The sequence below is a fragment of the Furipterus horrens genome, unplaced genomic scaffold (genome assembly GCF_987537825.1).
Source record: "Furipterus horrens unplaced genomic scaffold, mFurHor1.1.pri manual_scaffold_6, whole genome shotgun sequence".
Taxonomy (NCBI): domain Eukaryota; kingdom Metazoa; phylum Chordata; class Mammalia; order Chiroptera; family Furipteridae; genus Furipterus; species Furipterus horrens.
In genome coordinates, this window is record NW_028327176.1 from 95,314,154 (window position 1) to 95,330,861 (window position 16,708).

At 43.9% G+C, this 16,708-nt stretch overlaps 1 protein-coding gene across 1 annotated transcript; it reads right to left on the reverse strand.

Moving 5' to 3' along the window:
* Nucleotides 1-5,334: 5,334 nt before the first annotated feature.
* Nucleotides 5,335-16,667, reverse strand: MED20 (mediator complex subunit 20). The gene is made up of 4 exons (XM_090282397.1): nucleotides 16,543-16,667; nucleotides 13,375-13,529; nucleotides 9,073-9,326; nucleotides 5,335-7,279 (listed from the first exon to the last, which is right to left on the reverse strand). The coding sequence occupies exons 1-4, from the start codon at nucleotides 16,554-16,556 to the stop codon at nucleotides 7,064-7,066; spliced, it is 639 nt and encodes a 212-aa protein (XP_090138523.1). The 5' UTR covers nucleotides 16,557-16,667; the 3' UTR covers nucleotides 5,335-7,063.
* Between the last annotated feature and the right edge of the window lie 41 nt (nucleotides 16,668-16,708).

The following is a 16,708-nucleotide window of genomic DNA, read 5'->3' on the forward strand; positions in this document are numbered from 1 at the left end:
TGTGATGTAGTATCAAAGACTATCCACAATTATCTGAAAAGATTATTAATACACTCCTCTCCTTTCCCAACTACATATCTATGTGCGGCTGGACTTTCTTCATATTCTTCAACCAAAACAACAGATTGAATGCAGAAACTGATATGAGAATTCACTCTTCTATTATGCCAGACATTCAAGAGATTTGCAAAAAATATAAAACAAGGCCACTCTTCTCACTACATTTTTTAGAAGTTACTTTTCATTAAATATTTTATTTATGTTAACATGTGATAGATTTATTATCTTTAAATGAATTAAATACTTTCATTTACCACTATAAATTTTTATGAAGGTAAATGTCAACAGGCATAACCTACATAAACAAAGACTCTCTGGGGTACTCAATAACTTTAAAAAAAAATAATTTATTTGTTTGTTTGTTTATTTATTTTTAGAGAGAGGGGAAAGGAGAAAGAGAGGGAGAGAAACATCAATGTGTGGTTGCCTTTCACTCGCGCCCCCAACTGGGGACCTGACGTGCAACCTAGTTATGTGCCCTGACTGGGAATCGAACCAGTGACATTTGGTTCGCAGGCCGATGCTCAATGCACTGAGCTACACCAGCCAGGGTCTCAACAACTTTTAAGAGCACCAAGGAGTCCTAAGACCAAATGTTTGAGAATTGTGCATGAGATGAAAGCAGAAAGAGTATGAAGAAGGCTATTTTTGATAATTCAAATATGAAACATCTATGCAGGATAGCTAACAAAAGGTTTTATTGTAGCTTCAGAGTTAAGAGCTTAGAAGGTTCATCGATGAGGAATAGAAAACAGAATCAGGAACACTGAACTTTCTTTAAAGACACAACTGGTTACAAGTGCAATCACGATATAGATGGCATTAAAAACAAAAAAGAAGCCCTGGCTGGTGTGGCTCAGTGGATTGAGCACAGGCCTGCAAAATTGAAGGGTTGTGGGTTCCGTTCCAGGTCAGGGCATATGCCTGGGTTGCGGGCCAGGTTCCCCAGTTGGGGACATGAGAGGCAGCTGATTGATGGATCTTTCCCACACCGATGTCTGTCCCTCTTTATCTCTCCTTTCCCCCTCTCTGAGTGTAAATAAATAGCCCTGGCTGCTGTGGCTCAGTGGAATGAGCGTTGGCTTGCAAGCCAAGTGTCGATGGTTCGATTCCCAGTCAGGGCACATGACTCGGTTGCATGTCAGGTCCCCAGGTGGGGGCGTGAGTGAGAGGCAACCACACAGTGATGTTTCTCTCCCTCTCTTTCTCCTTTCCCCTCTCTCTAAAAATATATGAATAAACAAACAAATAAATAAATTTAAAAAAATATATTTTTAAGTAAATAAATAAAACCTTAAAAAAAAAAGTTCAGAGACAGCCATAACAAAGACTTGAGAGCTGAGGGGAAACAGGAATGGATATGCTCCACATAAAAGATATAGTCATTTCTACCCCACTTCTTTTTCTTTTAAAGCTCAGACCCTTTAGGTTATGAGAACAAGTAAACTTTTGTCACTATGAATAAGAGCTGATCCACAAACTGTGTTCACTAATCTTGTTACAAAAAAACTCCTATATACATACAACTATGTTCTCTGTACGCTCTCTACACTGCTTGTTCTCTATTAAAGCAACACTCTTTGCACTGGAGAATTTAACCTACCTCTGAACAGTAATGACCCCATAACCTCCCATCCTAAACATCCTAACCAAACACCAATACCTTTAGCACCATTTAAAAATGCAAAAGTGGAGCCCTGGCTGCTGTGGCTCAGTGGATTGAGCGTCGACCTGCGAGCCAAGTGTCGCTGGTTCGATTCCCAGTCAGGGCACATTACTAGGTTGCATGTCAGGTCCCCAGTTGGGGGCGCAAGTGAGAGGCAACCACACAGTGAAAATAAATAAATAAATAAATAAATAAAAATAAAAATGCAAAAGTGCAACAGAGACAGCATATTCTTACCTACAAAGTACTCTTCACATTTATTCTCCCTTAAGCCTCTCCATGAGCCAATGAAATATGAAAAATCAGCATCATTATTTCCATTTTACAGATGAGACCCAGAAAGGCCAACTTGATTGAAGTAACGGGGAAAGTTAGAGACAGTACTATGGCTACCACAGCCATCTGTCTCCTAACACATGTTCTCTTCCCCTTTAGGCTGCCTCGGAACAACCCTCACCTCCTCTACTCCCTAGCTTTGCCTTTTCTACACAACAAGAGATTTCTAACCTTAAAACAGGTCTATTACATCTGATGGGGCAGGAATGTGTTGGGAAACAAAACAGAGAATAAAAGAGAATTAGGAATCTTTGTCCTAGTAGTTCCAGGATTTTTTTTAAACTTGTTTATTTCATCATAGAAAGTAGAAACTATTTCTCTACCTCATCAATCACCTCCTTATGAAAATAAACTCATTATGCCAAATTCCATCACACCAGAATAATTTTCAGATCCCATCGAGTGTGTCATAATGGAAGAGTAACTTCTGGGGCCATCAAGAAAACTGTAAAGATTGCTTCATACGTATTTACTCCCATTCATTTCTAAAAGATTCTGTGCACGTGTATGAAGAGACAAGAGAAGGAGGAACCTATAGAAAAGATAAGAGCAAGGAAGCAGTCCAGCTTCCCAGAAACCGAATGGAGGGTCTGAAGGACTACAAAATGAAGGAGGAAATTCCCTGGAGAGAATCCCATATGAGGTGTCCAAAAGGCACAGCAAAGTCTTGCTCATGATAAGCCAGCTGGACATTTCACCCCTGCTTTATTTTTTGTCTTCCTGCTGTCTCCCTTCAGAAACTCACTGTCTGGATCACAAATCTTTGCGAAAACTCCAATGAACCCTATAAATCCTACAGTCCCCCCCAAAAAACTGTGCATATACACAAAGCTGTGTCCAGTTGCAGGGCATTTTAAGCCTCTTAGGTCTCCCCTCAGGGGTTGATAACCTGTAGTAATGTTAGAATCCCTACTTTAGAGTCATAGTTCATGCATACGTCCAGCACCAACTAACAACAAATTCCCTCTTTAAGCACAAGACTCTCTCCACAATCTGGGAGGGGAAGGGCAGGTATGTTTTGTTTTGATTTTTGTCTCAAGAGTTAATGAGAAAAGGGATGAAATACAGAGGGCAGGGACTGCTCTAGATGAGGCCAAGTCAAGGCTGCATGACCTCAGGAGGGGATTGTATAAAGATATGAGTACTGATGGTCAAAGCAGCTGACCTAAACGGTCCCTTCTAACCCGAGACTGAACTAGAACTGCTCTACAATATGACAGAAACTCACTTGGGTATAATCCACCCCCAAAGGTCACCAACCCCTAGAAAAGGACCCAACTTGTAATACAACCCGTTTCAGCCATTCCACATGGCAATTTTAACTGGAGTCTGCAGGCCGAGATGCCCCCACAGCAGCAGATATGGAGAGGGAGGCTGCTCCATATCCATACTGCATGGCTCTAGACCTTCTGTGAATGTCCTCAGAATGCTCAGCCTATGGTCCTTCCTATATCGTACTTTAAGAGCCTTAGCTTTCAACATCTGGAAGACACGTTTAAGTGGGAATTTCTAACCACTCCTCTTACCAGCCAGGACTTAAAGATAAAAATTTCACTACCTCATCCTAAAGCCTCAGGAATGAATACTGGCACACTGGGTTGAGGTATACCCGCTGGTGGGGAAGAGTGGTCTGTTTTTAGGTGGAGCAGTGACATCAAGAGATGGTCAGGGAAGCCCTGGCTGGTGTGGCTCAGTGGATTGAGCCCTGGCCTGTGAAGCAAAGGTCACCAGTTTGTTTCCCAGTCAGGGCACATGTCTGAGTTGCAGGCCAAGCCCCAGGTTGGGGGGCGTTTTGAGAGGTAACCACACATTGATGTTTCTCTCTTCCTCCGCTCCTCTCTCTCTAGAAATAAATAATTTTAAAAATTGATGGTCAGGGAAGTGTGACTCCTTGGTACTCAAGATCTGAGGAAAGCAAGCAAGAGGTACCACACGAACAGATGAATCAGAACAGCACAGGAGAGACAGAGCAGGAACCATCGATGGATACAAGAAATGGACTAGACACAAAGTAGAATACAGTGTTTTCCCAAATCCCTGCATTTGCCTTCTGCCTCCACAGATTTTGCCATTTCCAGGTATCATCTATACTACAACTTAAAAGTTCTTTTTAAATGGGACTTTTTAAAAGCCTTCATCCTAAGGAATAAAGAACTAGTTATATTTTTCTTTAATATACATTAAAATGAGATGTAAGTGCTAACGTAACAATGTTTTTCACATCCCATTTGTAATCACCTGGCACCACACAGACGTCCAGGTGCCACACCTGCACACACGCTGGTATCTAGGAGTCCTGGTTGTGAAGCTGGGTCCTGAGCCCGGCCTCATCCCTAGACACGACCTCTCTGAGCCAGCGCGTCCCATCTTACATCTTAAAGTGAAGGAGAACTAGATGGGCCCTGCAGCAGCCCTGTCTGCTCTGACAGCCAACGTGGGCACATTTCTGTGTGGCTCTGGCAAAGGTACCCACACCAAGGTGACTTATTACCAGGGTCCTAGAAATGTCCCAGTTTCTGCTCTTTTGAGGGTAGCTAGATAGGGAAAGGGGTAACACATTTGGAAGCAAAGGAAGGTGAGTCGAAGATAGCCTAGTGTAGAAGAAGAACATGAGATTTAAACCCCCAAAATATGGCATCTCCATTTAGCAACCAACTTTAACTTTTTTTCATTTATAGAATGAGGATAATCGTGCCCTTTTCCCTTAAATTTATACATATGCTTCTCAACTTTCATTCAACCTGAACTTACAAAATTTATACACCAGACTACTCCTGGAAGCCCCAATCAGACTTGCACACAAAAGCTGGATGACATTTGGGCCCTTCTCACGAGTTTCTAGTTCCATTTTGGCAATTTTGCAAGTGGGTGCATATTTGTTAAAATGTATTGCATTATCCGCCTTTTTTTAGTGATAAACTTTCTTTAACTGACACAAAAGACAAACATGGACAGAAGTACCTAAAGCAGCAGTTCTTAAATATTGATGTGGAGTTCACTGGACTTAAAGTTGGTCAAATGTATGCTCAAATAAGGGAAAAGGCAAGTATAGTTAAGGAGTTTGTATTATTTTTTAGGTTTTAGAGAACAGACTCTTTCCTTATAATGCGTAAGTCTTGACTCAAATTTTCTACACTCAATTTCCATATATTATCAGGAACACATCATGTTCAAAATGCTGTCTCATCTCATAAGACCGAAAGCAGCATACAGAAAAAATATAAATAGATAAATCTAGATGAGAGCAAATATAAATTAGAAGACGAAAAACATAAGGTCTGTGCATTTTATTGTATTAATATCTAAAACATACCTAATTTTCAATATAGCATAAACAAGAAAACAAGGGGAAAATGAGAACAAAAATGCAGATGACAGGTCCTGCAGTTATAAAATTGAATTGAGCTTCCTGCCAGCCAAAGCAGGACCCTTACGTCTGAAACAATTTCTCGTTCAGTGCCTTTAATGAGGGGCAGCATCCTTGAGGACAGCACGGCAGTACGCACACTAACGCGTTTCCCAAGACCATCCCCAACTGTGTGTCTCAGTGTTAACCTGACTAAACATTTCTGCAGCAGCAGTGGGGTAGGCAGGCAATGTCGGTCTACTGAGTAGCTTGGAGGCTCAAACGAGAGGAGGAGAAAGACCTCAGAAAACCAGGAAGTGCAGTGCAAGTATCAGGTTAACTGTCCTACCACTAAGCTCTGGGTTCACGAGAACTGGAGACGCCTAGATACTGTGGCTTAGGCAAGGGGTAAGGAACTGACTTCCTGGTATGACTACTCCAGCTCAATCATAAGGGTCTCTGGCATCAGCCCTATCCCAATCCAATTCATACACAAGTGGCTTAGTTACAGGGAGGTACTAACTGCAAAATAATGGCCAATAGCATTCCTGGGCACATCCCTTGAGCTCCATTGAACAGAAGCCATTAACTGGACCCCATATCCATTTTCTCCTTCATCCTTTAGTCAGAGAACCCCCTGAGTTTTGACTGGGCACAACTACCCAAATAAGAAGCTTTGTGTCCCAGTGTCCCTTTCAACAAAGTATGGCCATAGTGGTTTTGAGCAACTCCACTCATATCCTTTAAAAAAGAAACTACTTTGTTCTCCCTTTCCCCAGTGGAATGTGGACATGGAGCTGACGAGTCTGCTTTGACCCTGAAGACAAGGACAACAACCTAGGGATGGCTGAACAACAAGATAAAAAGAAACTGAAGCTCTAAAAATAAATAAAATAAAATATTTTTAGAGAGAGAGAGAGAGAGAGAGAGAGAGAGAGAGAGAGATCCTGATGCTCTTGTAGAGTTAAATCTGCCCTGGACCATCTGACCACCTTTGTACTATTAGAAGAGATAAAATTAAATTTCTACTAGGTTCTCTTTGTTATAGCAGCTTAGCCTGTGGTTTAACATAATTGACAACAGAAGGGGAAGTACTCAGAGAGGCAGACTTCAAAGGACTAAGGCAATATCCTAGAAAAGTCAATTCACAATTCACTTCAGCAAACAGGTCAGAAAATGACATCTGTAAAACAAGCTGGCCTCCTCCTCCTCCTCTAGGAGAGGTGTAGCCATATCCTTTGAGTAGAGGAAGAGACCTTTATTACAGCACAGCCCAGACACAAAATGCAGCCTGTCCACTGTGGCCTAGGCCACATCCACAATAGTTGGAGATAGACTACTTTCCCCAACACTAGGCAAGGACACCCCTGTCCTACCTTTTCCCCTAGAGCAGGAAAACTCCAAGCTTCTCCACTCTTCATAATTACCATTCTTGAGGACAGGCCAAGTCCGTTACGGCGTGGGGTGAATGAAACAGCTGTCAGGGGACTATGTGTGAGGGTCAGGGGCGGATAGTCCAGAGCCCCAGAACAAAAGCCACAGCTGGGAACTGGAGAGGGAGAGAAGCCTCCATGACTGCCCTGGGTTTCTGGGGCCCGGGGGCCTGAGGGTGTTGCACCTGCTCCTCCTCTGGAGTCCTCTGGTGGCAGAGCCCACTAACGAATCCCAGCCACTGGCACCTGCTGCTGCTTGCGAATCTTGTTGAAGAGTTCCATGTACTGGACCATGGTATCTGCTGGGCCATACACCGTGTCATGTCTGTTGCCAAACACTGTGGGAGCCCCTGGTGTGTGGCTGCCGAGAAAACTCTGTAGGAATTCGAGCAGCAGACTCCAGCAGTCACTAGCTACCACACAGGGGCCATACTCCACCTGGGGACCAAAGGAACAAAGAACAAGGATAAATGCAGGCAAGGATGAGGGATTCTGCTTTCCTTGCACCTTTTACCCCTGCTATCTTCCCCAACCCCAAGCCAAAAACACACAGCTTCTAGTGCACTGTTGCTGCACAGGAAATATCCAGCCCAAACACCAGGGATCTGACACAGCACCATCACTGCCTTTAGGCATCTCTGACATTCTCATCTGGGAGTTATCAAACCTCAGCCCTTCCCACAAGACCCAGAAGCAAATCTGGGTCCCCTTTGATTTTCTCAGAACTATATAGTCCCTAATATGCTGAAAGATTCAAGAGGAACTCAGAAAAATTTTAAGAAAACGAAGAGTGGGAGAAAATGTGTGTGTATATTGGGAGGATCAGTAGAGCACAAAGCAGACAAATATGCTCGCAAGTCTCTTCAAGACCAAACATTACCCCCAAGGTAAACCCAGCCTGGGCTCCAATCCTAAGAAATAATTTCCTGACCGATGTAGCAGGGGCCAAAGGATACACATCTTCAGCTTCTTCATTCCTCTCTCTTAATTTGTCACTGGAGAGAAACCAGGGGGAAATCACTGGTAACCAGAAGGAGAAACAATAAAGAAACAGCTGGGATGTGTTTGTACCACAAAGTTGGAAACGTGGAGGATAAGTTGTGAGTTCCCAGTGGTCTCCGCCAATGCAAGGTGTGTCACAAGCTGAAGACTCAGGAAATCTTGGCCCTTGAGGACCCTGGAGTGGCAGAGCAGTAATTACTACTAATGCTCTTTTAGTCACCAGGGATGCCTTTTAGGATGTAGCTATCCCCGTGTCTGTACATGTAAAGACCCTCCTAACATGCCAGTCCTGGAGGAAGCGCCGCAATCCCCACGTTGGCAGTGCTCTCCCAGGCCTGAATTCCCAGGGCAGCCTGTGCCTCTTTCATGGCATTTCTTACAGACTAACTTCAAAACTAATTTGTTTCACCTTGCCCTTACTAAATCTTAATTTGCAAAAGGCAGGCCCCATAGCTTACTTTTTTTTTTTATGTCACTCGCACCGGTCCCAAAGCCAGCTACTGTCACGCTCTCTGCCGTTTTCAGTATATACTGAAAATACAGTCATAGCACACTCCCTCGAAGATGAAATCATCACACACACCCCTTTTCACCATGAAAAAAAGTGGACAGCATGGCAAGTACACTAAGTATACTTAATATACTGAGGAGAGATGTGTGGACCTACCTCCCAAAAGTTAACTGCACCAAAAGTTGCCCCAGTCCTGGCTGGTGTAACTCGGTGGGTTGAGCGCCAGCCTGTGAACCAAAGGGTCACCTGTTCGATTCCCAGTCAGGGCACATGCCTGGGTTGCAGGCCGGGTCCCCAGTTGGGGGCGCATGAGAGGCAACCACACATGGATGTTTCTCTCCCTCTCTTTCTCCCTCCCTTCCCCTCTCTCTACAAATAAATAAAATCTTTAAAAAAAAAAGTTGCCCCAGTTGGCTCCAATCCTTCTTGTCAAAGGTGACCGGTCCCTCCACATTGTAATTCACCTGCCTCCCTTGACTATCCCCTACCTTCTCCAGAAAGATAGCCTTCCTAAGCTTTCTACCTGCTGCGAACCCAGTTTCCAATTCCCACCCTGGGCTAGAGGTTGAAAGGTGCAGGGCGGGGGTCACAGATGCTCTGGAGACAGGGTAAAGAGGCGTAAACATCTGTGCGCACACAGAGCGACGGAGAAATCTGCAGGGCCCTTTGCTGAGCAGCCCCTTCAGCACCTCCTGCCCCTATTTCTCCAAGGTCTTACCTCCACGGAGATGCCTCGGGCACTGGGTCCCATTGTGACCGTGCCCACCTTCACTAGGAAGTCACAGTATTGGTAACGGGTGCCCCGGGTCTCAATCTTGCTGGCCTTGGCACTCTGGAAGAAGCCCTTGAGCTTCACCATGAGCACATCAAAGTTGGTGTCGGCAATAAGACAAGGGCCGTTCTCAAAGAGGGCGAAGCAGCTCAGAGGGTACTCTGAATTGTGCATCACATACATCAGCTTCCCGGTCTGACCTGCGGGGACAGAGACCCTACTCAGCATCAAGGCCTCCGTCAGCAAACCCGGGAATAGAGGCGAACGCAGGGAACAAAGCCAGATGGCAGTCTGGAATTACCTCAGCAGTCCTGGGGCAGGGGGAGGGGGGGTTCCCCTTACCAACAGCCTTTTCTGGAGAACAGGAGGTGAGGCAGCATGTGGTAAAACTCAACTGCTCTACAGAAAACGGTGAGGGGCACACAGGGAACTTCACAAGCACCCGTAACAGCTGAATTCTTAAGTTGAGTGATGGGCTCACGGATGGATGCCTGTTGATGATGAGTAACTCACAGGGACTTTACATATAGTTTTTTATATAATCATATATTACATAATAAGGGAAATAAAATAAAAATAACAGCATTTCAGTATGCCAAATGAAGCAGATGCTCTTTTCTGTTCATTGCTACCTTCCCTGGCCTCCCCCTCTTTAAAATATAAGAAGTGGCCCCAGAGACGCAGCAAAGGGGAGTATCTAAACAAGAGAGCTGTGCTGTCTTGACTTCCATGCCTCAAGAAGTCTGGACTTCATTCTAAAGGCAATGGTGAGGCCTTGGGCAATTTTAAGACATCAGTCAACTAGGGAAGCTAGCACTGAAATACAGCAGAAAGAGCTCAGCCTCTGGAATCAAAAGTTCACCACTTCCAGTCTCTAAGAAATGAGTTTTCTCATTGATTACTACAGATTTTCTGTGAGAAGAAAGAAAAGTAAAGTGGGATATGGAAGAAGGCAAAAAAGTAGAAAGCAAGATTCCTCTCTCATGCATTACAAGAGTTAAGGGATAGACTGCCACAATTTCAAATATCTATTATGTACTTAAACTATTCCCAACATTGTCCCAGGGTTTAAGAAGCATACAAGAAGAGGATTTAGTTCCTGGCCTCAAGAAGCAGACAATCTCACTAGAGATAGGTGCTTACGTAGGATAGACCAGAAGAAAGGAAAGATTTCAGGGTAGGAAAAGATCAAAATAGGCAAGAGTCTACAGGAAAAACTTCCATGGAAAAAATAGGACCTGAGCTGGGATATAAAGAGAAGGTAGGGTCCCCAGCTGGGGACATGGGAGAGGCAACCAATCAATGTTTCTCTCCCTCTCAATAAATAAATAAATAAAAACCTTTAAAAAAAAAAGAGGAGAAGGTAGGATTCAGCCACACAGAGAAGGAAAGAAGACATTCTAGGCGGTGATGAGTACAGCAATGGGAAAGAGAAAAGAGGGGGTTGGGGGAGCAGGGGGCACTGTGACCTGTGTACACACCTCCACTCTGTGGCCACTTGCTGAACACAACAGGTTCTGCAAAACCTCCCTGCACATCCCTCCTGACTGTGCTGCCAGTTCACACCTTTCACCTCCCAGTAAATCCACTTAAAACACTTCAACCCTCAAAAAGTCATCCAAAGCTAATCTGTCATTCTGTTTTTGTGCAAACTCACTGTAATTACATACTCAATTTCAATTCATGAGTCTGAAGTAATTCTTACTGTCTTGAAAATATTTTGAAAGTCAACTACGGTTTTTTTTAATAAAGAAAAAGGTACTCCCAGTAGTTTATAGACAATGCTGTTATTAAAATCACAACAAACATGTGAAGCAAGCAGAACCAGTGTTACTGTCCCGCTTTTACAGATGAGGAAAACGAAGCTTGTAAGTCCCAGACGAGGAGCAATAGGACCATGTGGGATCTTTCCAGAAATGCAAATTATCCACCCCAACCCAGACCTACTGAGTTAGAATGTCTGGGGGAGGGGCCCAGCGATCTGTGTTAACAAGTCCTCCAGGAGATGCTAATTATGGTCAGTGTGAGAACTAAGGATCTAAAGGCCCAGAACCAGCAAGCAGCAGGGCTGGAACTTCAGGTCTCCTGACCTGACGTGTACTGCTCCTTCCACCCTCCTCCACTGCCTGCCAAGAATGTGTGGTCTCCCCAACTAGACTCCTTAAAAGTAAAGGTATGATCAGGAGGAAAACAGAGCCCATACCAGGCAATTTCATAAAGTAGTATATCTAAATACAAATGTTTTGTTTTCCAAATGCTTCCATAACCATTTTATCTTTTGATTCTTATATCCTTTCTACTAAAGGCAAAACAATGGTTTATACTAATTTTATACGATGAAACTCAGTACAGCTCTTAGTTACCACTTATTAAAGGTTTATTACATGATAACCTCAGTCCCAGTGCTTTGCCATGTACTAACTTATTTAATTAGCACAACACTAGGAGGTAAGTCCTACAATTATCTTCATTTTACAGATGTGAGAACTGTACCGAGAAGGGTGCAGAAATAGAACCCTCAGCAGATAGTTTCATCAGAGTGGATTTAATACAGGAAACAAATACAGCAGGTGGAAGAACCAAAACCAAATGGAATAATGAGGTCATCGGAAGATTAGTAACCCAGGGAGCCACTACCTTCCCTAAGGCTGGAAGGAAATAGAGAGGATATACTGTTAGTAGAGCCAGGAGCGAAGACTGCCCAGCGGGAGATAGGACCAAAGAGACAGAGACTGAGATACTCCCCAAGGAAGAGGGAGAGAGAAACTGTGGTCTCCCTTTCTCCTGTACTCTGATTTTTCCCAATGCCTCTTATTGGCCAAAGGTAGCTAAAAGGGGGCCTGGCAAATGTAGTTTACAGGGAAATTCAGGGAATGGATCTATGGGGAAATAGAAAAATGACCAGCACAGAAACAATTGCAAGTTGTGGGGCTTATCTAATGTTGTGGTTAGTATGTGGCAGAGCCAGGACTCAGTTACTTGGTTCCATATCAAGATTTTTTTTAAGTCTATTTCTTTTTTAAAGAAAGGGAAGGGAGGGAGTGAGAGAGAGAGAGAAAAAAATATATCACACTCACCCAGAGGGGGACCAAACCCACAACCTAAGCATGTACCCTAACTGGGAATCGAACCACAACCTTTTGGTTTATGGGACAATGCCCAACCAACTAAGCCACACCCGTCAGTGCCATATCTAGATCCTTAATCACTGTGCTGTATAACTGTTCAAGGCAAAGTTTTGCAGAGCCCAAGTTCCCTAACTTATATTCAAAGATCCTCTTTGCCTCCTTACTATCACCATCATGACCATCTACAGCCATCTCACTTCATAATACATTTAAAACAGCCCTGGCTGGTGTGGCTCAGTGTAATGAGCACCAGACTGCAAACCAAAGGGTCACCTGTTCATTTCCCAATCAGGGCACATGCCTGGGTTACAGGCCAGGTCCCCGGTTGGGGGCACACAAGAGGCAACTGCACATTGATGTCTCTCTCCCTTTCTCCCACCCTTCCCCTCTCTCTAAAAGTAAATACATAAAATCTTTAAAAAAACAAAAACAAAAGTAGATTCACTGGTCAAGGTTATGCTAACGAGTAGCCACTGCCACTGTCTACGTGTAGGAAACAGAAAGCCTTTCTGCAAAAAGTTCTAAAAACTCTAAGGTCTCCACAAAGACTTCTTAGCTTAATGGAGTCTTTCTCGAGCTTTAGAGTGCATAAAGAACATCTGGAAAGCTTCTTAAAACATAGATTATGAGGCTCACAACACCAGTCAGTCAGTAAGCAGAGAGCCAGGGAACTGCACCTTTACCAAGTAACGCAGATGAGAGCCCTGACCAGGTAGATAAGTTAGTTAAGAATGTCATCCTGATACGCCAAGGTTGCAGGTTTGATCTCCAGTCAGGGCACAAATAAGAAGCAACCAACGAATGCATAAATAAATGGAACAACAAATCGATGTGTTCTCTCCTGAATCAATTAAAAAAAAAAAAAAAAAAAGTAACCGAGATGATTTTGATATTAGTAACCAACCCTCTGAAAAACATGCTTTAAAAGTGCAAAGTGCAAAAAAGAATAAAACACAGGCCCAGTCAAGGAGATGAAGGACCAAGAATTAATGAATTCAAAAACACATCTGACACACATTCAAGAATATCACCCTTAGAAGAGGAGAAAGAGTTGAATGAATGTGAATGTCTACCAACTCCAAGCCAGGTAGTAGGCATCCTGCAGACCCATCTCACTAACCTTGGCTGCCAAGGGTAGAGGCAGCCGTGTGGTAGGTCTCACAGTCCACACAAAATGTTCCTTGCTTCTCTGCCCCCAACATCTCCAACTTCCGGGTGAGGAGCTCCACGGTCTGCTGGACACTCTTGCCCTCAGCCACGGGCATCTGTGACACACTGGAACAGAGAGAACAAAATCATCAGTCTCCAAAGACACATGGACTCATTGAGTCACTTGATCACGCATAGACTCACAGCTCATCAGGACCTTAGAGACCATCTACCATGACCCCTTTATATTAAGATTGTATTTATTTATTTTGAAGAGAGGAAGGGAGGGAGGAAAACATTGATGTGAGAGAGAAATATTGATCAGTTGCCTCTAGCAAGTCCGCAACTGGGGACCTGGCCTGCAACCCAGGCATGTGCCCTGACCAGGAATCAAACTGGTGACCTCTCGGGTTGCAGGACGCCCAACCCACTGAGCCACACCAGTCAGGGAATGACTCCCTCATTTTAAAGATGATACAGAGGCCCATAGTCCCTAAGAACTAGAGCACAGATTTCAGGACTCTTACATCAGCGTGGTAACCTTCCTATCACACCACAATTTTCCAAGCATGGCGTGTGTGCCAACATTCAAGAGAAGCAGACTGAGCATTTGATAACAGTGAATCATATAATGAGTAAGGACTTCCTATACAATTATTTCAGTTCTGACTATATCAAGAAGAAAGCCTCAGTTTGGGGTTAGTATGTTTTCCCCAACTCTCTAACACAGCAATTTTCAACTGGTGTGCCTCAGCAGGAACATTGGTGTGCTACAGGAATTTTTAAAACATGCAGTACCTGACTACTTATTCAGGGGCACTGACCTCTATTCCCTTAGATCATGGGTACCAGTTCCTGGCCTGTTAGGAACAGGGCTGCACAGCAGGAGGTGACCTTGAATGTAATGCGCTTGAAACCTGAAACCATAGCCCCATCCCAACCCACCCCACTCCATGGAAAAACTGTCTGCCACGACACCAGTCTCTGGTGCCCAAAACATTGGGGACTGCTGCCTTAGACAGTCAAATTAAAAAACGAAAACAGCCAAGACAACAACAGCCGTCGCTGTGAATGAATCAAAATGACACCTAATTTTTTGTCAAATTTGCAAGAAATGTATTTCTTGGTGTGCCACAGAATTTCAGTAATTAGTTCATGTGTGCCATGAAATGAAAAAGGTTGAAAATCGCTGTTCTAACACTTTGAATGTATGTTGTCCAGGATAGTAGCCAAAAGCCACATGTGGCCATTTATAGTTAAACTAATAAAACAAATTAAACTAAAATTTCTACTCCTGACCTACATTCAGAGTGCTCAATAGCCACATGTGGCTGGCGGCTACTGGTATAAAAGACAGTGCTGATACAGATCTCCATCAATGCAAAAAAATTCTACTCAACAGCCCTAGGATCTAAGAGAAAGCCTCAAGTTTGTAACCTTTGGGAGTGAGAGGCATGAATGTAATCAAAACAATGAAACAAAAAATGTTACTTCCAAGATTTCCTTATATGCTGAATGAAACTGGCTTCCCCTTTAGAGTGGTAATTATCAATAACCAAGCCCTAACCATATGCCAGAAAGTGTCCAAAAGCCTTTAAATTAACTACTTATTTTGAATCCTCACAACAGCCCTAGAAGTCATGTTATTATTTATCTCTTTGTTACAAACGAGGAAACTGAAGTACAGAGGGATTGACTAACTTGAGCAAGGTCACACAGCTTGGTGTGGTGTAGCCAAGATTCAAAGCCAGGCAAACTGGCTCCATGTCTGTGCCTTTAACTACTATACAAGACTGCTTCCCTAGGGATGTAGTTAAAATACTTTTAAGAAAAAGAAATAGACTTAAAAGAAAACATTAATAAAAAATAGTACAAGTGGTACTTAGCTATAAAAATCAGAAAAGCAACCACATGTGACTGAATTTTGGGAGATACTGCATTACTTCATGACCAATCAGTCAAATGAAGCAATAACGGTAAAGCCCTACTGTTGCTAAAAATTGTCACTACTCTCCATGAGAAAAAGCACTGATAAGGAATGATGATTATTTTGAAATATAAGAGCATCCCTAATATGATGTTACTGGGATAAGAAGTCCTAGGAGTCTGAAGAAGTTAATAAGGGTCCCAACAGAGAGCCCCTTTCCTCTGCCCACCTCCTCTACTGAAAAAGCAAACAAACAGGGCTTCCAGGGTTCCAAGCCTCTGTGCTGCAAACTTGCTATTCCCATCCCTCACACACCTCCTTACACTAGAGGACTTAGAGGGGGCCCATGATGTCAAATGCAGGAAACAAAAGTGCAATTCCTGACAAACCTGCAAGAACCTGGGCTACCAGGAGGAGTTTCCACAGGCTGTTACATGAGAAGCCTACATTCACTGACTTCAAATAGCCTGGCCTCCTCCAACCCTCTCTGATTAGAAATGCTCACACTTATTGACTTAAAAAAAAAAAAATCCTAAAATCTAGTATTTTGTAACCAGTGCCTCCAAGAGCATTAGATCTCTGCCACCTTGACTTACAATTTGTTATAATTTTTTAAAGTCCATATAAACTAGATGAATCATCCAGAAAACATAATAGAAAACATTCCCGAAGAAATGATGTGCCTAGAACCTCAATTTCCTAATTCCCAATAGTCCTCCCCCCGCCCCCCTCAAGATCTTAAAATGGCCAAACCAGAACCAGACACAGACTGGTCTAACTACATTTAGTGGCTGTAGGGAAGGGCAGGCGAAAACCTTAAAAAGACACTGTCTCCTTCTTACCTATTCCCAAACCCCTCCAGCCCTGCCTGCTGACAGGCTCTGGTCCGCACGTCCTATTTTTGACCCTTCAAGTTGTACCCCGGGCCTCACCAGCAGGAAGATGAACCAAGAAAACCGGAAGAAGGTACCCAACCATTGATGGATTCCTGGGATAACACCCAGGAGGAATGGGGCGCATCTCCGAGAAACCAAGCCCGGAGACTCCACAGCCCTCATGGTGCCCCCCTCACCCACACAATCCGAGGGCTTTCGTGCTACACTCCTGAGAGACGACAGACCCAGTTCCCGATCCTTCTCCCGGGTACACTCCAGGCTCCGAGGGCCCTTTACGACCCCGAGTCCCGCCCTACAAAATCCTTTGCATTCCTACCAAGTCACTCCCATGATGTCGGACAAGTAGAGTGGCAGGACCAAACAGTTAAAACACCGAGCGCTCCGGCTCCGTACAGTAAGTGAAGGCCTCCACCGCAAGCCTCGGCCCAGGGAGGTGCTCCGGAAATTACGTAAAAACAGAGCGTCCAGTCGACGCTCTGGGA

Excerpts from the sequence above, each read along its gene's own strand:
- MED20 (XM_090282397.1), bottom strand. Across the intron at positions 9,327-13,374 it reads CTCTACCCTTGGCAGCCAAG|GTCAGACCGGGAAGCTGATG; the intron begins GTTAGTGAGATG and ends CTGTCCCCGCAG. Across the intron at positions 7,280-9,072 it reads CCCGAGGCATCTCCGTGGAG|GTGGAGTATGGCCCCTGTGT; the intron begins GTAAGACCTTGG and ends TTTGGTCCCCAG.